The sequence below is a fragment of the Quercus lobata genome, chromosome 5, assembly GCF_001633185.2.
Source record: "Quercus lobata isolate SW786 chromosome 5, ValleyOak3.0 Primary Assembly, whole genome shotgun sequence".
Lineage (NCBI taxonomy): Eukaryota > Viridiplantae > Streptophyta > Magnoliopsida > Fagales > Fagaceae > Quercus > Quercus lobata.
Genome location: NC_044908.1, coordinates 9433351 through 9460698, shown reverse-complemented (window position 1 = coordinate 9460698; position 27348 = coordinate 9433351). Strand labels below are relative to the sequence as shown.

The window sequence follows — 27348 nt, the reverse complement described above, 5'->3', positions numbered from 1 at the left end:
ATATTTGTAGAGGATGGGTCAAAGAACTTGGTCTCAGTGAGTCTATTCGGTCTGATATATGGACAGCATTGTTGCAGAAAATAAAAACACCAAAATGGATCTCTCACGTATAAGTTTATTTCTTTAGTTCCTCATACAGAATTTTTTGTCCCCTTCTCTGAGGGATTCCACTACATTATATAGTTCCCTTCTCTCATCTCAACCCTACACTTGTTGACCATCTAAGCACCTACTTGAGTGGCTGTCCCATCAGACGCCTTCATCTCTCCCCATGTGAGTTGCAGAGGCCAAGGCGGTACTGTTCAGGGGTCATTTCCTCATTAATGCGGCTAAGAGGGTGGTTGGGGCGCAATTAATGTGGTGGTAGCTCTCCATGGGATATTTTGGATTTTATTCATTTTATATGTTGGGAGGATGAACTGAAGTGGCTGGGGAGAGTTCCTCGTCTGGGCTTCGTGATGTCCGAGGAGGAGTTACTCCTCGGACAGGTTTCCTTGGCGTTTATTGGGATTGAGTAATGCTTCATACGTGGTTTCTCTTCGGACAGGACGCTCCTCGGACGGGCCTGAATTTGGAATAGCCCATTATTTCTGGGCCGGGCCCCACATTAGCCCCTCAAAACTCCGGTTTCTATCTCCCTCCGAGGAGGAAAAAACGGGGTTTTGATATTTGGGAGAGGGTGGAAATAAGGAGAGCGTATGGCGCGCGTGCGAACCGTTACTTTTTGACGCGCTACAATTTACGAGGCGCGGCCATTAACTTCTGGAGGCGTTATGTTCCCTCATCCAACGGTGTGGCGTAGATCGAACGGCCATCGTTTTTTCTCGTATTTTTAGGCAGGAGTGATTTTTTCTCTCTCCTCCTGGCTATTTAAGACGTCAGAGGGGTTCAGTTCCTTCTTTTTATCTGCGTTTCATAAACCTTAGAGGCTTCCAGAGAACTCCATCGAACCCCAGAGATACACGAACACTTGCGTCCGTTACGCCATCGTAGCCGTTTTTGTGAAGCGTTTCGTCCACGAGAGATTCCCAGGCGTCTCATTGAACGTTTTGTGAAGGTACCAGTACATTTCGTTCATCTTGCTGTTTCAATTTCCTCCTCGGACTCTACTTTTTTTTTCTGAGTCTTTACTTTTGTTCCCCGGTTCAGTCCAGATGGGTAGATTTGAGAAATTAGTAAACACCCCAGCCGCTATGGAGGCCTTTAGGGCTAAATATCACATTCCCCCAGGGGTTGGGCTGCGGTACTGTCCTCTTGAAGGAGTATTGACAGATAGAGGTGAGGGAGAAGTCGTTATCCCCATGATTGCTTTCATAGAGGGAGGGATGACGCTTCCCATGCGTAGGATCACAAGAGAATACTTGTTCAACCATAGGTTGACGCCGTATCAATGTGCCCCGAATATGTTCAAGATACTAGGCTGTGTAGATGTCTTAGACGAGCGGATGAATCTAGGCCTTACTTGGCATGATGTGGCTTATCTGTACGAATGTCACCGCCTCGGGGATGAGGGGTATTATCTTAAATCCCGGAACGAGGACGTTAGGTTGATCTCTTGTCTCCCAATATCCAATAAGACCGTGAAGAATGACTTCCTGATTGCTTCTGGGGAGTGGTTCGACGGTATTCATTGTCCAACTCGGGCAGGAAACCCAGGTGCGGCGTTTTTAGGATCGATCCTTTTTTGGGAAAGGATTTAGTATTGAGGGTTTATTTTTCTTGCTTTCTTTGTAATTGGAAAATTTTGTGAACTAACCCCGCTTTCCTTGATTGCTTGCAGATAAAGTTCACGTCGCTCCTCGGCTAAACTTTGTGAACGTGCCAGCGTTAAACTACCTTCTTAGATCGGAGATTTACGTCTCCGAGGACGGACAGTTGCGTGCGGCCCATCTGGTTCTGGGCTATCAACCCCTGAGCAGCTCTTTCCAGGCTATCGGTCACGCTATAAGGGCGGGCAGTCCGAGGTTGGCCAGGATTGACGTGTCCCGGGACGGGTTCCTAGCTGAACACGATCTGCCACCAGTTGTGTTGCCCGGTGTTAGGAATCCCTACTTAGCAGAGCAGCTACCTCCGCCAAACGAGCCTGGTGTTGCCGTTCAGGCTGAAGAGGAGGCCGAATCATCTCGTCTTTCCCTTGAAGAAGAGATAGACGAGTTTTATTTTGAGGAGGAAGTCCAGCAGACCCCCTTGGTGGAACTTTCCGATCCCGAAGGAGAGCGGGACCGACATTCCGCAGTGGGTGTTCCTTCCATCGTTATCTGTTCAGACGACACTTCGGACGAAGAGATAGAGCCCATGGCAGGAAAAGGAAAAACTCTAAAGGAGTTGATGGCCTCCCGAGGGAAAGGCCAGTCGTTGAAAGGACAGTCCTCGAAGGCGCCAGCCCCACCACAGGGCAAGACCCTCCCTCCTGTGGCCCCTACGGACACCTCGGACCTTGGCCTTAAGGTTAATCCGGACTTAAAGAAGAAAAGGCCGGCCGACACTCCTGAGGAGGGCGAGGTGGTTGCCCAGCCGACCAAGCAGCAAAAAACCACTCGCGCGCCAAGGAGCAGAAGGGGCAACTCCTCGGAGAGTCGGGACGAGGAGAATCTTGCGGAGGTACGTGCTACCCCGCGTGTATGGAGCCCCAGATTGGAGCTGGATGGGGTGGCCATTCCCTACAATGCTTCGATCCGAGAGTACAATCGAGGCCGGGCGGGGTACGTGGCCGAGGCCTTAGAGCAGCCCCTGCTCCTTCCTCGGGATATGGAGGCTTATAGGCGGTTCTCTCAGCCCGAGATCTTCCTCTCCCTTAAAAGAGATCTTGCGATGGTAAGTAATCCTTTTACTGTTTCATTAATTTATTTGACCTTGTTAGATTAAAGCAATCTTGTTTCGTTTGTAGATTACCCAGCAGGTATTCGTGGCTGAGGAATTTTGCCGCGGTAACAGTAGTCGGGCTGAGGTCGAGAACCAGGCGCGGGCGGAGGTGGAGAAAACCTTGGGGTCCCTCCAGCACGATTACGCTGAACTCATGGACAAGTTCAAGGAGTCGGAGAACCGGCGCAAATCCGCAGACGCTGGTTTGAAGAGTGCTGAGGCCCAGGCGGAGGACCAGCGCAAGGAGCTGTTCTCGACCCAGATTAACCTCGCCACCGAGAAACAGGCAGTGCAGGACCTCAAGACTGCTCTGCAAAGGGTCGAGGATGAGCTGCGACGGGTCAAAGAGGAGGCCCAACTGATCCGAGAGGCCACAGAGGCTGAGAAGAGTGCCGCTCGCCAGCTCGGGGCCGAAGAGACGGAGGCTAGGCTATCCGAGGAGATCCCCGAGGTGTGCAGGGATTACTGCAGTATTTCATGGGCTCATGCTCTCGATGCTGCAGGAGTTCCTGCGGATTCAGCGCTAAGACTGCCCGAGAACATCTTCTATCCTCAGGAGATCCGAGAGAAGCTTGATGACGCCCAAATGGCTTCAGAGCAGGATCTGGCGACGCCTGATGCTGTCCTTGTGCCCGATATGGCGAAGGATCCCGTCGCAGACTCTACCATCGAGGTTCCGCCTCCTCAGCCCGAGCAGAAAGAAGATCCTCCTGCTGAGGCTTAGCCTTCTAGGCTTTTGATCTTTGTACTCTTTCCCCCTTTTTTTTTTTTTTTTTGACCGAGAGTCGTCCTATTTTCCCGTTCTTTTGTAAGGACCTTCTCTTTCTAATGTACTCGGAATATTAATATAAAATGTTCGTTTTGCTTACTATGGATGCACGTCAGTAGCGCTCTTCTTTAAACATTTGCAACTATGTAGATACAGATAAACGGTCAAAATAAAATGGGTTTTTGGGCTGCGCATCTGAGAGTTGCGATGGTGCCAGACTGCGCGCACGTATTAAAATGATTTCCTTTAAGTAATAATCTCCCAATCTATCATAAGCAATAATTTCCCCCAAGTCTGTGGTCCGAGGAGCCATGCAGGACTTAGGTTCTGTTTAAAGCTATGAATAGTTGTCTTAAGTAATAATTTCCCCTAAGTCTGTGGTCCGAGGAGCCATGCAGGAGTTAGGTTCTGTTTAAAACTTATAAGTAATAATTTCCCCCAAGTCTGTGGTCCGAGGAGCCATGCAGGATTTGGGTTCTGTTTAAAACTATGAATAGTTGCCTTAAGTATTAATTTCCCCTTAGTCTGTGGTCCGTGGAGTCATGCAGGACTAGGTTCTGTTTAAAACTTATATGAGTAATAATTTCCCCCAAGTCTGTGGTCCGAGGAGCCATGCAGGACTTGGGTTCTGTTTAAAACTATGAATAATTGCCTTAAGTATTAATTTCCCCTTAGTCTATGGTTCGTGGAGCCATGCAGGACTAGGTTCTGTTTAAAACTTATATGAGTAATAATTTCCCCCAAGTATGTGGTCCGAGGAGCCATGCAGGACTTGAGTTCTGTTTAAAACTATGAATAATTGCCTTAAGTATTAATTTCCCCTTAGTCTGTGGTCCGTGGAGCCATGCAGGACTAGGTTCTGTTTAAAACTTATATGAGTAATAATTTCTCCCAAGTCTGTGGTCCGAGGAGCCATGCAGGACTTGGGTTCTGTTTAAAACTATGAATAGTTGCCTTAAGTATTAATTTCCCCTTAGTCTGTGGTCCGTGGAGCCATGCAGGACTAGGTTCTGTTTAAAACTTATGAATAATAATTTCCCCCAAGTCTGTGGTCCGAGGAGCCATGCAGGACTTGGGTTCTGTTTAAAACTATGAATAATTGCCTTAAGTATTAATTTCCCCTTAGTCTGTGGTCTGTGGAGTCATGCAGGACTAGGTTCTATTTAAAACTTATGAGTAATAATTTCCTCCAAGTCTGTGGTCCGAGGAGCCATGCAGGACTTGGGTTCTGTTTAAAACTATGAATAGTTGCCTTAAGTATTAATTTCCCCTTAGTCTGTGGTCCGTGGAGTCATGCAGGACTAGGTTCTGTTTAAAACTTATATGAGTAATAATTTCCCCCAAGTCTGTCCAAGTCTGTGGTCCGAGGAGCCATGCAGGACTTGGGTTCTGTTTAAAACTATGAATAATTGCCTTAAGTATTAATTTCCCCTTAGTCTGTGGTCCATGGAGCCATGCAGGACTAGGTTCTGTTTAAAACTTATGAGTAATAATTTCCCCCAAGTCTATGGTCCGAGGAGCCATGCAGGACTTGGGTTCTGTTTAAAACTATGAATAATTGCCTTAAGTATTAATTTCCCCTTAGTCTGTGATCCGTGGAGCCATGCAGGACTAGGTTCTGTTTAAAACTTATGAGTAATAATTTCCCCCAAGTTTGTGGGCCAAGGAGCCATGCAGGACTTGAGTTCTGTTTAAAACTATGAATAGTTGCCTTAAGTATTAATTTCCCCTTAGTTTGTGGTCCGTGGAGCCATGCAGGACTAGGTTCTGTTTAAAACTTATATGAGTAATAATTTCCCCCAAGTCTGTGGTCCGAGGAGCCATGCAGGACTTGGGTTCTGTTTAAAACTATGAATAGTTGTCAGTAGCCCAGCAAGCAGCGGATAATCATGAAAGAAAACGTATGCTATGCCATTCTCATTAATAATAATATCTTCTGAGGTTATTTACATTCCATGGTCGAGGTACAGTTTTTTCATCTAAATCTTCTAGGTAGTAGGCGCCTATTCCGGCCACGGATGTGACACGGTATGGTCCCTCCCAATTGGGCCCCAACTTGCCCCAAGAGGGGTTCTTTGCGCTGCCAAGAATCTTCCTCATTACGAGATCACCTGGCCCCAGAGGCCGTGGTTTGACGTTAGCATCATACCCTTGTCTCAGCTTCTGGTGATAATAGGCCACGTGAATCATCGCTTTTTCCCTTCTTTCTTCGGCTAGGTCCAGACTCCGTTCCAATAACTCGTCGTTATCGCTTGGGGTAAACGATCTAGACCTCAGTGTGGGAAAGTTGTTCTCAATCGGGAGCACGGCCTCAGCCCCGTAAGTCATCGAGAAGAGGGTCTCACCGGTCAATCGTCGCGGTGTCGTCCGATAAGTCCATAAGACATGGGGGAGTTCTTCTACCCATCTCCCCTTTGCCTCGTCCAACCTCTTCTTCAGTCCGTTCACTATGACCTTGTTCACGGCTTCGACCTGTCCATTTCCCTGAGGGTAGGCGGAGGTGGAATATCGGTTGATGATTCCAAACTCGCGGCAATACTCCCTAAAGTTTTTACTGTCGAACTGCAGACCATTGTCGGAAATGAGTGTACGCGGAGTCCCGAAGCGGGTGATGATATTCTTCCAGATGAATTTTTGGGCGTCCACGTCCCTAATGTTGGCCAATGGTTCAGCCTCCACCCATTTAGTGAAGTAGTCCGTTCCGACTATTATGTATCGCTTGTTCCCTGCGGCCTTGGGGAAGGGTCCAACTAGATCAAGGCCCCATTGTGCGAACGGCCATGGACTCGAGAGGGGGTTGAGAACTCCTCCGGGTTGGTGGATATTCGGGGCGAATCTTTGGCACTGATCGCACTTCTTAGCATATTCTTGGGCCTCTCTCTGCATGTTCGGCCACCAATACCCTTGGGTAAGTGCCCTGTGCGCCAGCGATCTCCCTCCGGTATGACTTCCACAAATCCCCTCGTGTAACTCCTCAAGTAGAGATTCGGATTCTTCTGGGTGTACGCAGAGTAGGTACGGTCCAGAATAAGAGCGCCGATATAGTTTGTGGTCCTCTGACAGCCAAAACCGAGGAGCATTCCTTCGTATCTTCTCGGCTTCCAATTTTTCTTCCGGCAAGACGTCGTTTTGAAGGAAGTTCTTTATGGGATCCATCCAGCTGTGACTCTTTCTGATCTGATGGACTCTGGCAGGGCCTCTGCTGATGGGACTTGCCTGGGCTAGATCTTCAACCAGGATCACTCGCGACAGATTATGTGCCGAGGACGTGGCGAGAGTGGCCAGCGAGTCCGCATGGGTGTTGACACTCCTGGAAATGTGTGTCAGATTGAAGGACTCAAAATTCGTCTGCAGCCGCTTGACTTGTCCCAGATACTCTTGCATCCTAGTATCTCGGGCTTCCAGCTCACCCATCACCTGTCCGACTACCAGTCTAGAGTCCGAGAACACTTCTATTATTCTTCTGCCCAACCTTTGAACCATCGTCATCCCTTGAAGTAAGGCTTCGTATTCGGCTTCATTGTTCGTAGCCGAGAATCCGAGCCTTAATGATTTTTCAATGGCAGCACCGTCTGGGGATATTAAAACTATCCCAACTCCTGACCCTCTCTGGTTGGCTGCGCCATCTACGTAGACCTTCCAATGCGTGTTCCTCCCTGTTGAAATCGCACCAACCGACTTTCCATCCATGTCCCTCTTCTCGGTTATTGTTTCTATGGAGGGCTCAGCAAACTCCGCTACCAAGTCTGCGAGGACCTGTCCTTTGATGGAGGATCTGGGCATATATTTTATATCAAAGGCTCCCAAGAGCGCACTCCACATGGCGATCCTTCCTGTATAGTCAGCGCTTCGAAGCACTGCTCGGAGGGGAAGCTGAGTCAGAACAATGACCGTGTGCGCCTGAAAGTAATGAGGAAGTTTTCGGGTTGCATGCACTATTGCCAGAATTGCCTTTTCTAAAGGTAGGTATCGCACCTCGGCCTCATGTAGTGATTTGCTCACATAGTACACCGGTCGCTGCACCCCATTATCATCCCGTATCAGTACCAGGCTTACAGCGTGGGGAGCTACGGCGATGTAGGCAAACAGCACCTCATCTGCCTCAGGGCTGGACATTATGGGTGGTCGAGACAGGTAGTCTTTAAGTTGCTGGAAAGCCTGAACGCAATCCTCCGACCATGCGAACTCTTTCCACTTGTTTATCAGGAGGTAGAAAGGCCGACATCGATCCGCCGATCTCGATATGAACCGGTTCAACGCCGCAATCATACCAGTGAGCTTCTGTACTTCCTTCGGATTCCGAGGAGCCTGTAGGCTGTTAATGGCTTTGATTTGATCGGGACTTACTTCTATTCCCCTGTAGGTGACCATATACCCTAGGAATTTCCCAGACCCGACCCCGAATGAACATTTGGAGGCATTCAGCCGCAACCGATGCTCCCTTAATATGGTGAAGATTGTTCCGAGGTCCTTCACGTGCTCGGACGCCCTTCTACTCTTGACGACCATATCGTCTATATAAACCTCAATGATCTTGCCCAGTTGTGGTTCAAACATCCGAGTCATCATTCTTTGGTAGGTTGAGCCTGCGTTCTTTAGCCCAAACGGCATCACCTTGTAATGATAGTTTCCGATGGGCGTCATGAAAGCTGTTTTCTCTTGGTCCTCTAGCGCAAGGGGTATCTGATGATAGCCTTGGAAGGCATCCAGGAAGCTCATTCGAGGGTGCCCCACGGTTGCATCCACCAATCGATCAATTCGGGGTAGGGGGAATGGGTCCTTTGGGCACGCCTTGTTCAGGTCCGTGAAGTCTACGCAGACCCTCCATTTCCCTGTCTTCTTCTTTACCACCACAGTGTTTACCAGCCACTCTGGGTAAAAGACCTCTTTGATAGCCCCCGCTCTTTTTAGCTTTGCCACTTCGTCTTTTACGGCACTAGCATGTTCCTTTGAAGGGCGTCGGGGTGGCTGCTTCTTCGGAGTGGAAGAGGGGTTGACGTTCAGGTGGTGACAAATAAGGCTAGGATCGACGCCCGGGGCGTCGTAGGCGTCCCATGCGAACACGTCGACATTTTCTCTAAGAAATCTGACCAATTCCTCCTTTTCTTGAGAGGGCAATTCAGAGCCGACCAGAAAGAACTTCTCCGGGTCGTCGTTGACAGCGATTTTATCTAAACTTTCACACCCTATCTCCTCGGCCAGTCCGTCGTCTTGCTCTGTCGAGGCGGCTGATTGCTATAAACTTTCAGGGGCCGATGTAAGACGGCGGCCACCATACACTGCCTGGATACGGCCTGATCTCCTCGGATCTCTTCCACTTGTCCTTTGGATGGGTATTTCACCTTCTGATGAAGTGTGGAGGTTACGGCTTCCAGGGCGTGGATCCATGGCCTGGCGACTATCGCGGTGTAGGGTGAGTAAACGTCGATGACGATAAAATTCACCTCCACCACCTCCGCCCCAGTCTGTACGGGTAGTCGGATTTGTCCTTTTGGCGTAACCATTCTTCCCTCGAAGCTAAGAAGGGGGGAGTCATAAACTGCCAAATCTTCTGGCTTCAGGTTCAGCCCCTTGTATAGATTAGGGTACATTATCTCTACTGCACTTCCCGAATCCACCAACACCCTTTTCACGTCAAAGCCTCCAATCCTCAGAGTGACCACCAAGGCATCATCGTGAGGTTGAATAGTTCCTCTCTTATCCTCATCTGAGAACCCCAGTATCAAAGAGCTTCCCTTTTTTGACCTTTTGTGTTCCCTCTGCCTGCTCCCGGAGGGGAGCCGATCAACAGCTAACACCCTGGGGATGGGTGGTCCCGTTCTTCCTGGTGCAACGAGGATGACATGTATCGTCCCGGTGGGTGGTTTTAAGGTCACGTCCTTTCGAGGCTCTTGTGTTGCTTGGCTGGTGTGGCCACTCGACGGGTGCAGCAGGTGACGTAACTTTCCTTCTCGGACCAACTGATCCAGATGATTCCACAGATTCCTGCAGTCCTCAGTAGTGTGCCCATGGTCTTGATGATAGTGGCAGTACAGGTTCTGGTTACGTTTGGAAGGTTCTCCAGCCATCTTTCCCAGCCACCTGAAATAGGGCTCATCTCTTATTTTCTCCAGTACCTGTTGTACGGGCTCTCTGAATATGGCATTCACTGTTTGCGGGTTACTCTGCCCAGCCTGTCGCGAAAAATCTCTCCTCGGCTGACCAGGGTTGTGCCGTTCCGACCTGAAATCATTTGCTTTGGGGTGGATAACCTTCTCCTTCCTCCTCCCTTGCAGCTGATCTTCCTCCACTCTTTTGTACTTGTCTATCCTATCCCTCAACTGATCAACGTTGGCAACCGGTTTACCAGTGAGGGATTTCCTTAGGCCATGGTCGGTGGGGAGGCCGCTTTTGAATGTGCTGATAGCGACAACATCGTGGTTATCATCCAGGTCATTATATACTTCCCAGTATCTATCGGAGTATGCTTTCAGAGTCTCTCCCTCGTGCATGGACAAGGACAATAGCGAACCGAGGGGCCTGGGGACTCTGGTGTTGGTGATAAAGTGAGAGCAGAAATCCCGAGTGAGCTGCTTGTAAGAGCTTACGGAATTTGTCTTCAGGCCGTTAAACCACCTCATCGCCATTGATCCCAAGCTGGACGGGAAGATTTTACACATAAGGGCCTCATTTTGCGAGTAGATCGCCATCTTTTGGTTAAATTGACTCACATGCTCTACCGGGTCTGATCGACCGCTATAGATGGCGAATGCTGGTTGGTTGAACCGTCGAGGCAACTCAGCCCCTTCAATTCTATACGTGAAGGGGGACCTTGAAACCTGATCCAACGCCTTCTTCATGGCGTCGTTTCCCGAACCCTTACCAGATGCGCTCTCATACTTCCGCACAGGGCATGGTTCCTTTTCGTAGGTAAAGGTTTCACTTGGGGGGGTCCTTAACCTCCGTCGGTAACTCACATCCTCCGCATTAGAGGACTTGTCTGAGTCTGAAGGAGATCGCCTTCGCTGTGCTCGTCGTAACTTCCTCTTCAGATCATCTATCTCTCGCTGCATGGCCTGGTGACTATTTCGCTTCTGGGACACGTGACTACCTATCTGAGTGTGACTCTGGCTTGTCCGGATAGTATGCACACTTCCCTCATGATTTCCCCTGTGGCCTGGGTTGACAGGGTTATTTTGCCTCTGGGACTCGGCGGGTTGTGTCTGTTGGGAGTTAGTCTGGTGAGGATTCTCCTGGTGCGGACCTAGTTCTGCCATGCTTAACCGTTGTGCTAGCTGATGCTCTAGTTCTTCCCACAGACGGCGCCAATTGTAGTTGCACGATTTTCCTGGCCCAAATTCGATTGATCAGGCCCTGGCCCAAAACGCAACCCACAATAAATATTTGTAGAGGATGGGTCAAAGAACTTGGTCTCAGTGAGTCTATTCGGTCTGATATATGGACAGCATTGTTACAGAAAATAAAAACACCAAAATGGATCTCTCACGTATAAGTTTATTTCTTTAGTTCCTCATACAGAATTTTTCGTCCCCTTCTCTGAGGGACTCCACTACATTATATAGTTCCCTTCTCTCATCTCAACCCTACACTTGTTGACCATCTAAGCACCTACTTGAGTGGTTGTCCCATCAGACGCCTTCATCTCTCCCCATGTGAGTTGCAGAGGCCAAGGCGGTACTGTTCAGGGGTCATTTCCTCATTAATGCGGCCAAGAGGGTGGTTGGGGCGCAATTAATGTGGTGGTAGCTCTCCATGGGATATTTTGGATTTTATTCATTTTATATGTTGGGAGGATGAACTGAAGTGGCTGGGGAGAGTTCCTCGTCTGGGCTTCGTGATGTCCTAGGAGGAGTTACTCCTCGGACAGGTTTCCTTGGCGTTTATTGGGATTGAGTAATGCTTCATACGTGGTTTCTCTTCGGACAGGACGCTCCTCGGACGGGCCTGAATTTGGAATAGCCCATTATTTCTGGGCCGGGCCCCACACTATTATATACCTTTTATTTTTTCTCTAAGCATGCTTATAGGTCTGAAGAATATCAAGTACACTAATAAAAATAAGTAATAATTTTTGGGTAGTCAAATTCACAAATGATAATTGATAATTGTAGAAGAGGTGATTTGAACCAGACTGCTTAAACCCTTTCCCCTCAAAACCCTTGACATTTTGTGCATTGAGAGGTGCTAATTCAGTTATAAGGCCGACCCTTGACATATATATACATGTGTGTGTGTGTGTGTGTGTGTGTGTGTGTGTCCTCAAAATATAGGAAAGGAAAACAATCAACCTTAACTAACTCAAAATATATCTTCTCTCTCTTGAACTTTCTCAACTAATTAATAAGTTGAGGAATAAAAATTCTAAGTTTCACTCTTTTCGTGATCCATTTTATGCTCCATCAATTCCAGTATGGCATGTGTCTAATTTTTTTTTAAAAATTAATATTTTAAATTTCGAATGGCTTATCCAACAAAAAAAGAAAAAAAAATGTGTGGAAAGTTATGATTGATGGAACACTCAAAATGAGACACAAGATTTTTATTTAAAAAAGCAAGTTAGTTTTTCAATGCTATTATATACCTTTTTTTTTTGCTCTAAGCATGCTTATAGGTATGAAGAATATCAAGTACACTAATAAAATTAAGTAATAATTTTTGGGTAGTCAAATTCACAAATGATAATTGATAATTGGGGAAGAGGGGATTTGAACCTGGCTACTCAAACCCTTTCCCCCCTAAACCCCCCGCTCCCCTAGACATTTTATGCATTGAGAGTTGCCAACTTAGTTATAACGCCGGCCCTTGACATATATATACATATATGTACACACACACACATATCCTCAAAATATAGAAAAGAAAAACAATCAATGTTAACTAACTCAAAATATATCTCCTCTCTCTTGAACTTTCTCAAGTAATTAATAAGTTGAGGAATAAAAATTCTAAGTTTCACTCTTTTAGTAATCCATTTTATTCTCCATCAATTCCAGTATAGCACTTGTCTAATTTTTTTTTTTTTTAATTTTTATATTAAAAATTTCGGATAGCTTACCCAACAAAAAAAGAAAAAAAATGCATGGAAAGTTATAACTGATGGAACACTCAAAATGAGACACAAGATTTTTATTTAAAAAAACAAGTTGGTTTTTCAATGCTATTATACACCTTCTTTTTTTTGCTCTAAGCATGCTTATAGGTCTGAAGAATATCAAGTATACTCAACAAATTAAGTTATAATTTTTGAGTTGTCAAATTCACAAATGATAATTGACATTTTGTGCATTGAGATTTGAGAAATACCAATTCAGTTAAAAGGCCTCCTTTCAAAAAAAAAAAAAAAAAAAAAAAAAAATCAGTTACAAGGCCAGTCCTAAAAATCGTTTTCTAAATTTATATAGCCATAAATATGGCAAATGGGTAGTGATATCACATCAGGGAAGTTCACTGCTCTTGGGCTAATTCCTAGTAGATGGGCCAGTTTCAGCGCCTATTATATGTTATACCTAAGGATTCATGGGTTTAGTTGCCACTTTGGACCTGGCCCAAATTCATCCAAAATCATATCTCACCATCCTCACCTTGATAGAGGAAGAATCTCCTGGGTCTGGGCCTACTCTTATTCCATGATCTATTAATCTCTGTGTTTCTCATTCCTAATTGCTCTCACATTATGGGCCTTCTAAAAGGGGGACTCATTTGTTTTTAGTTTTAATAGTTGATAAGAAAGTTGAACCCACAAACTCATTTTCAACTTACTACAAAATAAAGAGTGTTATCTACGATTTGAAAAATTATTAGGTATTTTTGGAGTACCATAAATGTGTAGTCTCTTTTTTCACATGAATGGCGAGTCTCATTATGAATTTAATTAGTGAAACCCACCATTCATGTGAGAGTAGGGAGTACGCATGTATGGTACTCCGGGAGTACACAATTATTTTCTCTATGATTCTATGTTATTTTCAAAGAGTGTATTAAAAAAAAAAAAAAAAAACTCTTTATGAAATTATGAACAAAAATTAGGCATTTACAGTCTACTAAGACATGGTGGCCCTGATGTGGATTCACATGCTAGATTTGAGCCCAACTGTATTGTCTAATTGGACGGAACATGATTCCTTTGACCATTCCCTTATCCAATTCTATTTATGATCAAACAAGATCACATTTTTGGGTAAGATAAAAAAGAAATCACATTATCTAGATTCCACATTATGATGCGCATTTTATCTCAAAACAGTGTCATCAAAGAGAGGAGTCAAATCATGACTAATATGATTTTTAACTTTAGTAGTCAATATCAGTTGGATTAAACCTACAGATACATACATATCTATGGCAAGTGGCTAACAACAAACAACGACCATTTTTGGTGAAATATTTTGTGTTGTACCTAAAAATGGGATTTGAATTGACTCCTTTTTTATTATCAAATTTTATCAATTACCCCCAATTAAGCATCATGTAAATGTCTCAACTTATTTTTAGCATAGACAATGAAAAGTGATGTTAATGATTATGTCTTATATGACATAATAATGGGTAAAATATAAAACTGACCCTTTAAGTTTTTTCAGATTTCATTTCAGTCCTCTAATTTTGTTTTTATTCATTTCAGTCCTTTAACTTTCAAGTTTATTCAATTAAGGCTTTTCCATCAACTTTTGTTATATGTTGTGGTTAATTTTTCAATTTTATAAATTTTTCTTCAAATTTTTTAAATTAAAAAAATTCAATTAATGATTGAAAAATATTTTCCAGATTAAAAAAAAAAAAAATTTAACAAAAGTTAACGGAAAAGACCTTAATTGAATAAATCTGAAACTTAGAAGATTGAAATGAATGAGAGTAAAATTAAAGGACTGAAATGAAATCTGAAGAAAATTAGAGGATTAGTTTTCATTTTAGCCTATAATAATTAATAATAACTTATCAACAAAGAAAAATTATGAAAAAATGGTACCTATAATTAACCTCAACCTATAATTTATAAAAATGGTCCGGTTAATGTTTGCCCTTTAATCTATTTAATTTTGGAAATATTTTTTTGAGAATTGAAAAAGTTGTCAATGCTTTTTTAATTTTCGAAATTTTTTTTTTCAAAAAATGATTAATTATTATGTGTCCTTAAAACACACATTAGTAAATTACTAGTAAAAATGTAAGTACGAGACTTGGAAGAAAATGCAAAAATGGGAAAAGGAATGGAGGATGAAGAAAGTGAGCTCATGAATGACACCATAAAGATGCCCACAGTACAGCTTTTCACCATTGAAATAGACTGCACCTCTTAGACATTGTACCACATGGGTACGTGACATTATTAGTCTGTTGTCAACCTTTAAGTCCACAGACACGTGTCTTTCCCCAAAGTTTTTTTTGTCTCATGAAAAATCCATGAGTAGTTGTCCTCATGTAAGCACTGTCTTAACCTAAAGCATTCTCTGTCTTAAAAGTTAAAAGCATTGAACGATATTAGATTATCACATGTATACGTGTCCCCTAAAGGAGTGCATGGTGAAAAGCATTTCCACATTGATACAACTCTCTCTCTCTATCTGTCTCTCTCTCTTCATGTTTTCTCTCTCTTTTTCTCTCTCTCTTTGAAGCTAACTCCAAGCCCAGAAACAAAGGGGAAAAAAATCTAGGAAAGAGGCTTCCCTGACCAGGTTTTCTGGTGCCAAGTCTTTTCAGTTCCAACTGGTAAGCAACCCTCAATTTTCTTTTCTTGTATGTGATATTTTCCATTGTTTTGAGGGAACTAGATCATTTATTAGCACACCCAGATAACTGGTTAGTTCTATATGTATGTGACTTTGATGATAATTGATGATTGGGGTTGTGTGAGTTGAAGAAGAGTAAGAAAGGTAAAAAAGACCCAGATTTCAAGATAGGCTGAGATGGGTTGCCTTAGATCCAGGAAACTTTAAGTTTTTATTTGTTAAAGGGTTTACCTTTTTAAGGTTATCCTGTGATTATTTGCAGTTGGTTTTCTTTTTCTGCCTAGGTTGTTTCTTATGACCCTTTTTGGCTTTGTCTTATATTGGGCTTATAGATAAAGATTGGATTTTGGTCATTGTCATGTGTGTGTTTTTAGGGGTTGGTGGTCTGGATAAGATTTATGAATTTGTGGTCAGTTCTATGCCACGAGGAGGAGAATTTGGTATGCTTTAGAGTGTTTGAGAAACTCAAAATACTTGTGAATGAGTGGAGTATTTATAACTGGAAGTTTGATCCATTGTTCCACAGCAGATCTGATAGTCCTGCTTTATTCTTCTCATGTTTAGCTCATATATACCCATAATTTAAATTGATCTTGGTGGTGTGGTTTGTGTTCGGTATAATCATAGCTGTAAAAAGTTCATTGCTTGAAGGAAATGAAATATAACTAGTTATGTGAGAGTATAGAGAGTTTGGAAGGTAACTAGTACAGGAAGAGAGAGAGAGAGAGAGAGAGAGAGAGAGTTGATGGATGAGATGTCCTCAGCAGTCTCAGTGACTCTTAGTTTAGGTAATTCTATGTGTGATGACTCAGGAATTGCGACCCATGTGGAAATCACGCGGCTCAAGTTGGTAACAGATGCATCAAATTTGTTGTTGGATCCTGCTAAGGTTGTGTCTGCAGAGTCTGTTTCTAGTGGAAATGGAAATTGCAATGATGTTAAGAGTGAACTTCACGGATTAACCATGTCAGCACCAGAAGGCAGTGGTGGGGGAGGAGATGATTTGTCAGGAATGTTGCCAGATAATGGAAATGGTTCAATTGCTGATGATGTTGTGATGCAGGAAAGTGAGGAAGATGGAATCTTGTCTGTTGCACATGACACTAATGGGATTATTAGAGGGGAGTTGTTAACTTTGGATGTAGAGTCTGAAATAAGATTGCCAGATATTGAGGAAATTGAAAAGGTTGGTCATGCTCAGATTGTTGCTAAGGCTATTATCTTGGTGGAATCAAGTATAGGGCAGGTGCCTTCTGGTGAACTGATTGTCGCAGCAGTTAGCCCAGATTCAAAGATATCTAGTAAATCTGAGATAAAGGCCTCTACAGTGGTTTTCCAGTCACACATGCAGAAGAATGTCAGTAAAGGAGGCATCCGGAGTGTTTTTGAGCTGGACTGTATTCCCCTATGGGGTTCTGTTTCTATTCCTGGAGACAGACCCGAAATGGAAGACGCCGTTGCTGCTGTACCTCGATTTATGAAAATTCCTATCAAAATGCTTATCGGTGATCGTGTGATTGATGGAATGAAGCAAAGTTTGACCCATGTAACCAGTCATTTCTTTGCTGTTTATGATGGCCACGGGGGCTCTCAGGTACATCTTTATTTCTAAATGTTTATTTGATTCATTTGAGTTATAGTGTGTTTTGTTTGCCCAACTGGATGTATTTCATTGAAATCAGTCTGGCTTAACTGTCTGAAACAGGATTCATTTGTAGATCATGTATAACCTGATTTATTTAGCAAACTTATTATCTAGGGTTTGAAATTGTAAGCAAATTTTGTTGATTTTACATAAGTTTCCTATGTGAACATGTTGTACACTGAGCTACTATAAACAACACTAATGACAAAATATAATCTGCCTTGGTTTTCCTGTTGATAATGATTTTTTTTCTTAAACATTACAACATGCAGTCATTTTTAAGATTGAGATATTCCTCATGTTGAAATATTCTGGAATGGCATATGTTAGCGTGATTGGAGGGTCCCTCTTGCAGGTTGCAGACTATTGTCGAGACCGCATCCATTTGGCTTTGGATGAAGATATTGGAATGATTAAAGACAATTTAAGTGATGGAAGTATGGGGGGAAATCAGCAAGTGCAGTGGGAGAAAGCCTTCACCAGTTGCTTCCAAAAGGTTGATGACGAAATTGCAGGAAATGTTAGTAGAGGCATCAATGGAAACAATGAAAATGCTTCTGAGCCTGTTGCTCCAGAAACTGTTGGATCTACAGCTGTGGTTGCCTTAGTCTGTTCTTCCCATATTATTGTTGCGAACTGTGGTGATTCAAGAGCAGTACTGTGTCGTGGCAAAGAAGCCATGGCATTATCAGTTGATCATAAAGTAGGGCATGTGTTTTTATTCTGCTATCTTTACACCATTGTGGACAAAAGCTCTTTCCTCCCGTGGAAACTAATTTGCTTTCATGCTTTGATTTTATTTTTTCCAGCCAAATAGAGAAGATGAATACGCAAGAATTGAGGCATCTGGAGGAAAGGTCATCCAGTGGAATGGGCATCGTGTTTTCGGAGTTCTTGCAATGTCAAGGTCCATTGGTAGGTGTACCTTTTAACATGACCTTGTAACCATGAGTTTTGGTAAACATGTGCAGAAAAATCTCCTTGAGTATTCAAAGAAAAATTGTTTGATCATTCAATGGATCAAGCAAGGTGTTGATTTCTCTCTTTTCAAATCAAGGTCAAAGAAAGGGGGGATTGTTATGGAAGCAGCGTATTGGGTAATGCTTCAATGTCCATACTGACACAAATGTCAGTCCTCAAATTTAGACATAATTCTGATCAGTTCTACAAAACTACCTTTTAAAAGATAATATTTCAAACTGTTGGTTGTTAATACAAAGGAATAGATGTCTAGCATCCTAGTGACTCGATGAACCCTGCCTGTGAAGTTATTATTTTGTGTAATGGTTGCATACAACACCCCTCACACATGGGTGTGGACCCCACAAGCATGAGATCCACCCCTATGTGAGAGCGGCGTTGTTTGCAACTGTTAAACAAGATACCACCTGTGAACGTAATTTCTGAACTAGTTAAGCTACAAAGAAGTATACTGCCAATGGCATTCCATAAAAAAGGGGAGATGTCAAGATACCTATGTAGATTAGTTTGTCTGTTATTTTGTTGCTGATGTAATATTAAGCTGCAAAATGTGTATTCCAAAGCTCTTATCAATTGGCTTGATAATCTCATTGGACTTTGAAATAGCCCCCTGAGATTTAATTTGGTGTAATGCCTTTGCTTTTGAGTAGATATGGTTGTTTACAATGAATATGTACCTATCTTGGTTTGTTTATCTGAACAATGCATTGCAACCAGTATGTGGTACTAAAGTTTGATAAGTACCATATGCAAAATATGTCCTGAAAGCAAATGAACAAAATCTCAAATTTTGTACTACGTTTTTTTCTCTGCCACCTACAGGTGACAGATATTTGAAACCATGGATTATTCCAGAACCGGAAGTCATGTTTCTTCCCCGCGCCAGAGATGATGAATTGCTCATTTTAGCCAGTGATGGTTTGTGGGATGTGATGACAAATGAGGAAGCTTGTGAAGTGGCTCGAAGGCAGATCCTTCTTTGGCACAAAAAGAGTGGGAGTGCACCTCTTTTGGAGAGGGGCACAGGAATTGATCCTGCAGCGCAAGCAGCAGCAGATCGCCTTTCAATTCTTGCCCTCCAGAGAGGAAGCAAGGATAACATCTCTGTGATTGTGGTGGACTTGAAAGCTCAAAGAAAGTTCAAGACCAAGTCTTAGTGGAAAAGTCCTCATCACGATCCGGTTTAAGTCTCCTATATGTTAGAAAAGTACATCGACTTAAATACATAGCCAAGTCCATTCGTTTTTTCTTATGGGCTTAAAGTGTGTAAGAGTATAGAAATTTGTATGTACTATAGTAACTATGGTGGAATGCTATATTTATCTCTTGGTATGCATCTTGCTAAATTATGTAAATTTGAGGTGCTGCAGGTATGTCAGGGAGAGAAATTAACAATTTTCTCAGTAGTCAGTACTCAAAAAGGTTTTGTGAGGGCTTATATATCATTCCCTTTGGTTCATTTTAAGTACATGGTGCCATATCAATATACTTCGCCACTTCTTGAAGATGAGTCTGGGTTTATTTTTACTGTTGGTCCAAGGAAACTTAAGCTGGGCTTTGTGTAATGTAATTGTTTAAGGTGCTCAGTGCTCAGTCTACCATCCATGACTGTAAACTTAATTGGTCGCTTGAACACAAGGATGGTCCAATCCAATGGCCACCTCTTACTCCCTTTGCCTGTTCATGGCATCTTCAGCTGACAAGGATAGGAGTCCTACATTCGTATCAACCACTTCAACAGTTGTTTTAACTCTTAACGTCCCATTTTGTAAAGAATCTTTCATCAATTTGCAACATGAATCATGGAGTCGAATTTTCCTTTCTAATTTCTATAGTAGACATTACCACCACCACTTACAGTAATGATGGCAATAATAATGATTATAAGTTTTTGTTATTAGTGTTCAGACTAAGATGCATTTAACACTATTAAATGATGTTTTTATACACTTCTTAACAAATAAAGTCGAATTGTGCACAAATATTAGAGAATCAAGCCGATGAACATGTGTATTTTTTTTTTTTTTGAAAAATATACTTACATTTCATAATTGAGTATTTATTAATTTTTGTCATGTGTTATTAAACAGTATATAAGCCTTCATTTTCCCATTTTCAAAATTGCAATGTATCTAGTATGTTTTGAACCTACAATTTTATCCTCTTTATATTATAAAGAGTAGGAATTGTATGAGCATTGACAGTAATTATTAGTCCTACGAAAGCGTAATGATATTTACTCAAAAAAAAAAAAAAAAAAAAGCGTGATGATAGAAATTACCAAATTTTAAAAAGAAAATCAAAGAATGTTGCCTACAATTTTATCCTCATTATTATAGAGATTATAGTAATTATTACAGTCCTAAAAGCATAATGATAGAAATTACCAAATTTTGGTTTAAAAGAAATTACCAAATTTAAACAAGAAAATCAAAGAATGTTGCCTACAATTTTATCCTCAATATTATAGAGATTAGAGAGTAGGTAGTTTATGAGCTAGAGCTTATTGACAATAATGAATTCCTACTAAAAACGTAATGATAGAAGTTACCAAATTTAAGCAAGAAAATCAAAGAATGAGGTAAAGAAACTGAGAGTACCAAACTAATCTTGCCATCTACGCTTCGCAAGCCAACTAAAGGAGTCATAATAAGTCATAACATTCAATGTGGCTGGCTAGCCAAGCTGGTTCCAACCTCCAATAGAGCACACTTTCAACATCCGTAACCAGTTAAATCACTCACCCTTTGCATTTATGAATCATGTCCAATCCTTTGTTAATTTTGGGCTGCACTCCATCCATAGCGTGCACGTTTACTATGTCCTTTTGTAACATGTTTTTTTGTGATATCAATCATCATTTGTCCCACACGTTAGGTTCACGTAATTGTAAAAGTAAGGGTATCATTTTTTCTTGCGTGAAATATTCCACCACCAAATCTCTAACTTGGTTATTAAAAAACCCAAAACCAAAAAAAGACCCATTGCTCAATGGTTATGAAAGGCATTGCAGAAAAAACTCAATGAAGTAGTAATTTTTTCTCTACTTGACAGGTGTAGCTATTTGAAAACTAAATAAAAACAATTGAATTTAAGATTCATGGTGAACTGAAGGGCATCAATAGCCATGCTATGAGCCTATGATCCATGCAAAACAATACTTTGATAATCAATGTATGAAGATTATAAGTAGTGATTAGTCTAGTAGTGCATCACAATGGTTTTACAACTTATACTCACCCCCAACCAAATTCAATCCGATGCAAGCCCAATGAGATTGTGATAAAAGGGAGGGAAGTATTTTATGTAATGCCATTCTCTTTAAATAGATGTAAGCATAACTATGTTTTAACATCCAAAGAACATTACTGCAAAAAAGATCTTGAAACTTTTCTGAAATTCATAATAAACAATTTAACATTTTTCCGGTAACTAGTATGCAGTCTCTCCATACTAGAAGCACCCATATTCTTCCAATTGCTGTAAGATAATCACTACATCAGGACTCACAAATCGCAAAATTTATAATTAACTTGCTAGAGCGGAACAAAGAGTACACAATTCATCCATCTATCGTCGCCGCTTCTGCCTAAGTATTGGAAATTGGAGAGGTAAAGGTAGGGTAAAAATCTGCAATTTGTCCTGCCGCGAGAGCTTGCAACCCAAATGCTCAAAATGTGCTCTCAAATTTATTGGACTCATTCTCAGATCCTTTGCTATATCAGCTGGATCAGTTCGGAATTCATCAGCATATAGCGTGAGCACCAAGATATAACTAATGAGAAGATCATTTTTCTCAGCTGACAGCCTTTTTGACAATTGATCAGCAAACATGGTTGAAAACCTATTGCGTAGAATGCCTGGAATTTTGTGGCCCTTTGCAGAGGAAAAAGCATCCATGGAATGCTGATCTCTGAACTTTATTAGATGAGTAATGTATGAGAATATGCAACAAAGCGTTCTCTTCTCTGCCTCATCCTATAGAAAATAAGATACAATGTAATTATAAATAATCTAGCTTTTAAACCCAAATAACTTAAAAGGGGGGAAAGAAAGAGATAAAAACAAAAAAAGATACAACAGGTTTAGAAATCAACACAATCAGAGGGATTTCATAATAAGGTCTGTCTAAGATCCACTCCCATTTAAATCCTCCAATTTTTAGCCAGATGTGAGACATGTGACATTTGAAAAAAGTTCATGGACCATTAGATCTTCATGTACATGAAATTCAAAAATGAAAAGTTCATGTATATGAAATTTAAAAGGATTGGTCAATGGGTTACCATTATAAACTCTCTTCTTCTTCTTTTTTCCCCTATTTCCTTGGTAGCGGTTATCAATATAAAAACCATATGGATTATCAATCTTATAAATTTTTCCTTGCTAGTGGTTATCATTATTCTCAATAGAGAGGCCATTTGGATTCTTAATCTTTTTCCCTTGTATGTATTAGTTTAATTATCTCTCTTTTTTTAGAAGCAATTATCTCTCATTAAGTGATCACATCTCCAATGAATCTGTTAATCTCAAAAATGAAGGAAAGGTAATAAAGTTACTCATTATGTCCACTATAACTTAAGTGTTTTCAGTTTTGACTACAAGTAAATTTCTCTATAAAGGCCTACGATTCAATAGAAATTTAGTCAACCATTAATAGATATAGTTGTTCTTGAGGTTAGTTCTTCTTGTTACTTTTTTTTTCTAAGGAAAAGGGCAGGAGGGGTGACCAGCTGTGGTAACCTACCTAGACATGACTATAGTAGCTCCTCAATTCATTTAGGAAATTTCTGCTTGTTACTTAACTCCACTAACATTACTTTTTTTTTTTTTTGATAAGTAAACTAAAAACTTCATTAAAACTCTGCCCAGCGCAAAGGGAATGTACGAAAAAGGCAAAAACATCAAGAAACCAAAGAACAATGATCAATCAACACAGGAAGGGAGAAACAAGAAAAAAAAGGTAAAACAAAACACCATTCGAGAAGAGTAAAAAAGAAAAAAGACTTAAACTCAAGAATGGACCGTTTGCAACCCTCAAAGCTTCTAGAGTTCCGTTCCCACTAGATACACCACATCAAGTAGTGCGGTACAAACCTCCAAATAACTATATTACGATGCTGCTTGAAATTGCATGACCAACAATCCAACAAATCCACTACCCTTTGCGGCATCACCCAACAAACACCAAACAAGCAAAAGATCATACTCCACATCTCAAATGCTATAGGACAGTGAAGGAGGAGATGATCTACAGATTCCCCACACCTTTTGCACATAAAACACCACTCAAGAACAACAAGATGCCTCTTCCAAAGATTATCTATAGTTAGAATCTTGTCTAAAGCCACAGTCCAAGAGAAGAATGCTACCTGAGGAGGAACCTTCAATTGCCATACCATTTTCCAAGGGAAAGAAATGACTCTAGAAGGGGATAGAGATTGATAATACCCACTCACCTTGAACCCTCAACTGCTAGCTGGCTTCCAACAAAATTTGTCAGAACCAACACCCCGCACCTTAGTGGAATAAATCAAAACCAAAAACAAATCCAAAGAATGAGACTCTTGATCATTCTCTAAACGACGAAACTGCAAGTCCCAAGAAATTCTCCCATTAGCACAGCGCATAACCTCAAAGACCGAAGCATCACTTGACCTACTAATATTATATATATCTAGGAACGCCTCCTTAAGAGGACAATCCCTACACCACACATCATCCTAAAACTTCACATGAGTACCATCACCCACATCATACCGAATGAACTTGGAAAAATTCAACCAGCCACTTCTAATGAACTTCCACAGACAAACACCATATGCCCCAGACACAAATTTTGTGCACCAACCACCCCACTCATTCCCATACTTCGCCCCAATGACCCTTCTCCAAAGGGCATCATTCTCCAAACCATAACGCCACAACCATTTGGCTAATAAGGAAGAATTAAACCTTCTCAACCACCTAATGCCTAACGCTCCATTCTTCACTGGGCTACAAATCTTAACATTACTTCTTTTTTATAAGCAACTCCAATAACATTACTTATTTTCAACAATAAAGATATCACCCTCTTTTTCTTTTTGTGTAAACATCAACTAACATCATTTATATGTAGGTATTTTTAAGCCAAAAAAAAAAAACACAACTGATAGAAGGTTTTTTAAGCCAGAAAAACCTTCTATCAACTAACATCATTGATAGAAGGTTTTTCTACCATGGTGCAGGGTTTTTTGTAATTACAACACATAGATGTTACCCATTTCAAGAATTTCCTCGACGCATTTCTTGATCATTCTCAGCCTAGCAACAAAGAAATACCCATTGCAGGTTAATGGCAGTTTAGTTGGTCAGCGATAAAACACCAAATCAGAAATATTGCAGAATGTGCGTTTTCAATCCCAAGAGCAGGTATACAAATTTAAGAGGACTCGCAGCCGTATCAATCAACTGTTCACTGAATGAATCTCTAAAACTGCAACAAATACTTGCCAAAAGTTCACTGAATGAAGAGTTGACTGATATGGATGCGAGTCCTCTTAAATTTGCACACCTACTTTTGGGATTAAAGAAGCATATTCTGTAATATTTCTGATTTGCCGTTTTCTCGCATAACTCATCTACTAAACTGCCATTAACTTGCAAAGGGTATGAAGTAATGGGGGGGAACTTTTCTTAACAAGTAGAGGAACAAGGGAGCAAAATAGTAGTTTTCATACTATCTTTGTGTCCTAGTGTCTTTAGTGTGGTTAAGCATATTAACACATTCCAAACATATAAGTTTTTATGTAATAAATGCAATTAGTAATTAATTATATTCAAGTTGCAACTTGCAAGTAGTGGGGCTCAGATTCAATGGTAAGGGATCTTATGTTTGAGACATCCCGCTGTCAAATTCCTCAACTGTTGGCTTAAAAGCCATTTATTATAAATTTTCAAAAATGAAAGCTGCATAGGCTACCAAGTACTAATGGGAAGTAATTACCATTCTCTGGAATCTGATAAAAGAGAAATGCCCTTGATTTTGAAGAGAGAGATATATATATATATATATATTGATATTATAGAATTAGTCAACACTAATGTAATGACCATAAGAAGTGCATCTTCTTCCATAAAGGTATTTGCAAAAATACTCCATACCTGTATCCCCTGCAATTTATCAATTCTGTTGCTGACAAAGGTTGGGTAGGCATTGGAGGCCAATTTTGGTTTCTCTTGCAAAAGCTCAAAAATATCTGCAATGTAATCCCACTCTCCCATGAGAATGATCTTGTCCAGTGGATAAGCCTCCTGGGGCATAGTGGCATTGGCATCATATGGTGGGATATTGCGAGCAACAGTGGCTTCAGCACCATCTGAACCTATAAGGGCCTCCTTATTTATCTTAACTTCTTTGATTTTCCTGTCTAGCACCTTCTGAGAATTGGGATCATCTTCTTGATTCAGAGAGTGCTTCTTTTTAGCCTGCAATACAATTATGGAGTTAAACTCAACAGCTAAGTGCTAATGCTTGCCACAACTCTATTCAACTTGATAAAGTGCTCCATCCAAATTTTCAACTACTTTGGCTTGGCTGCCCAAAAGTTCTACATGATACTGCTATATCCAGGCCTAAGTTTCTGATAATTTACTTCCAGTAAACAATTAAAGAAGTTAACATGAATTATAAATTTGATACTAGAGAGAATTCTTTTTGCCCAAATATACAAATCCAATAAGCAAGATAACATCCAAGAAACCTCACCAATGGAGCATTCCATAGGCCTAAAATTGCAAGACAGACATTGCATTCATAAAATTTCACTCATGCTTATAGATCTAATTATATTTATATCCTGAAGAGGTTACATTTTTCTTTTATACATCGATAATTAGGGGTAGGGGGATTGAACCTTGGATATTTCTATAGGAAACACCAGGAGGTGCCAACTAGTTGACCTACAAGGCTCTTGGCATATTCCAAGGAAGTTTATGTTTAAAAATAAAATAAAATCGTAGAGGGAAATGACAGGTTAAATCATCAAATGCCAATTGAAATCCCAAATACACCTGTCTATAGAATTTAAAAATAAAAAATTACTCTTAATTGTATTATAAAGCCTAAGGGGAGAAGTGGAGGGGGGCTTACCTCATTTCTTGCCTTCTTTGTTCCATAAAGATTAGTAAGCTCTCTAAATCTGTCTGCCTTCTTTACTGCAGAAAGCTCTTCCTTTACCGGGCTTTCAGTTTTCTTATCAGCAGCTTCTAACCCTCTGACTTTTGGTTCTAGTCTAAATACCTTGACAATAGCAAACATACGATAAGAGTCAATAATCACATACTACATAGATGCAAGAAACAACTAAACAGTAATGAAAATATACAAGTAAATTCTCATCCATAACCAATTAGCAAATGTATGAATTTCCTTAACAACAATAAGTAAAATTTTCCACACTTCATCAGCAACCAAAAAAATAAAGTACATTCTCCACGCTTTTTCAGCAACCAAACAACAATACACAAATCAAATTTCCACATTTGAGCAGTTACCCAAAAAAAAAAAAAAATCTAAAATTTCAACACTTTCTCATTAACCAAACAGCTAAACTTTCACACATTTCATCAGCAACCCAACAGTAAACAACTACACATTCCACAACCCATCAGCCACCAAATTTTCAAACTTTCTAAGCAAATCAAATAGAAAATTCCACCTTGTCAAAGGCGACAGGAACAATCTTCAAGCTCTGGGACTCTTTATCAAACACCCCAAGTGCATAACTACAGTGGTGGCCACCAGTGGATTCACCAGAATAGTTAGACCCAACAAAATCCACATTAGACCCAGTTGGGGTTACCACCATCTCAACCCTCTGAGGTCGTTCCTGGCTCCTATAAACCTTAACACTAGGTGCTGACTCATGACCATCAATTTGCTCAGAATTGCTGTGATTTTTCGCTGGGTCATAACCAGAGGGAAAGTAAGCTACAAAAGGTGGAAACTTTTTTGGGTTTTCTTTGAGAGCTTGGACTTTGGCTTGGACTGGTGGTGAAGGTGGTGGAGGTGAAGGTGGTTGTGGTGGCGGTTGAGGGGTTTTGTGCTTGTTTTTCTTCTTTTTCTTTGGTGGGGTTTCATGGTTTTGGGTTTGTGGGGATTTGGCGTCTTCTGGGTCTGAATTCATTGTGAAGGAAGAGGAAAAGCTGTTTCTGGGTTTGAGAGTTTTGGGGGTTTAGGGTTTTGGTTCCACGGTGGTGGCTGTCTTTTGCTGCGTCTGTGCGCGCGAGTGACTGTGTTTGTTGTTTTTTGTTGTTGTGGTTTGTTTTTTTTTTTTTTTTTTTTTTTTTGCAGACTAGGTTCTATTTAGATTATTATTATT

The 27348-nt window shown here is 41.2% G+C and overlaps 2 protein-coding genes across 2 annotated transcripts; one reads left to right on the top strand and one right to left on the bottom strand.

The window, feature by feature from the left end:
- The first annotated feature begins 15107 nt into the window (after positions 1-15107).
- Positions 15108-19488, top strand: LOC115989416 (protein phosphatase 2C 16-like). The gene is made up of 4 exons (XM_031113093.1): positions 15108-16951; positions 17358-17705; positions 17812-17917; positions 18806-19488. The coding sequence occupies exons 1-4, from the start codon at positions 16103-16105 to the stop codon at positions 19138-19140; spliced, it is 1638 nt and encodes a 545-aa protein (XP_030968953.1). The 5' UTR covers positions 15108-16102; the 3' UTR covers positions 19141-19488.
- A 1791-nt stretch (positions 19489-21279) lies between these two features.
- Positions 21280-27304, bottom strand: LOC115991561 (DNA-directed RNA polymerase I subunit rpa49). Its single transcript, XM_031115351.1, has 4 exons — positions 26686-27304; positions 26118-26267; positions 25130-25453; positions 21280-21961 (listed from the first exon to the last, which is right to left on the bottom strand). The coding sequence occupies exons 1-4, from the start codon at positions 27151-27153 to the stop codon at positions 21554-21556; spliced, it is 1350 nt and encodes a 449-aa protein (XP_030971211.1). The 5' UTR covers positions 27154-27304; the 3' UTR covers positions 21280-21553.
- Between the last annotated feature and the right edge of the window lie 44 nt (positions 27305-27348).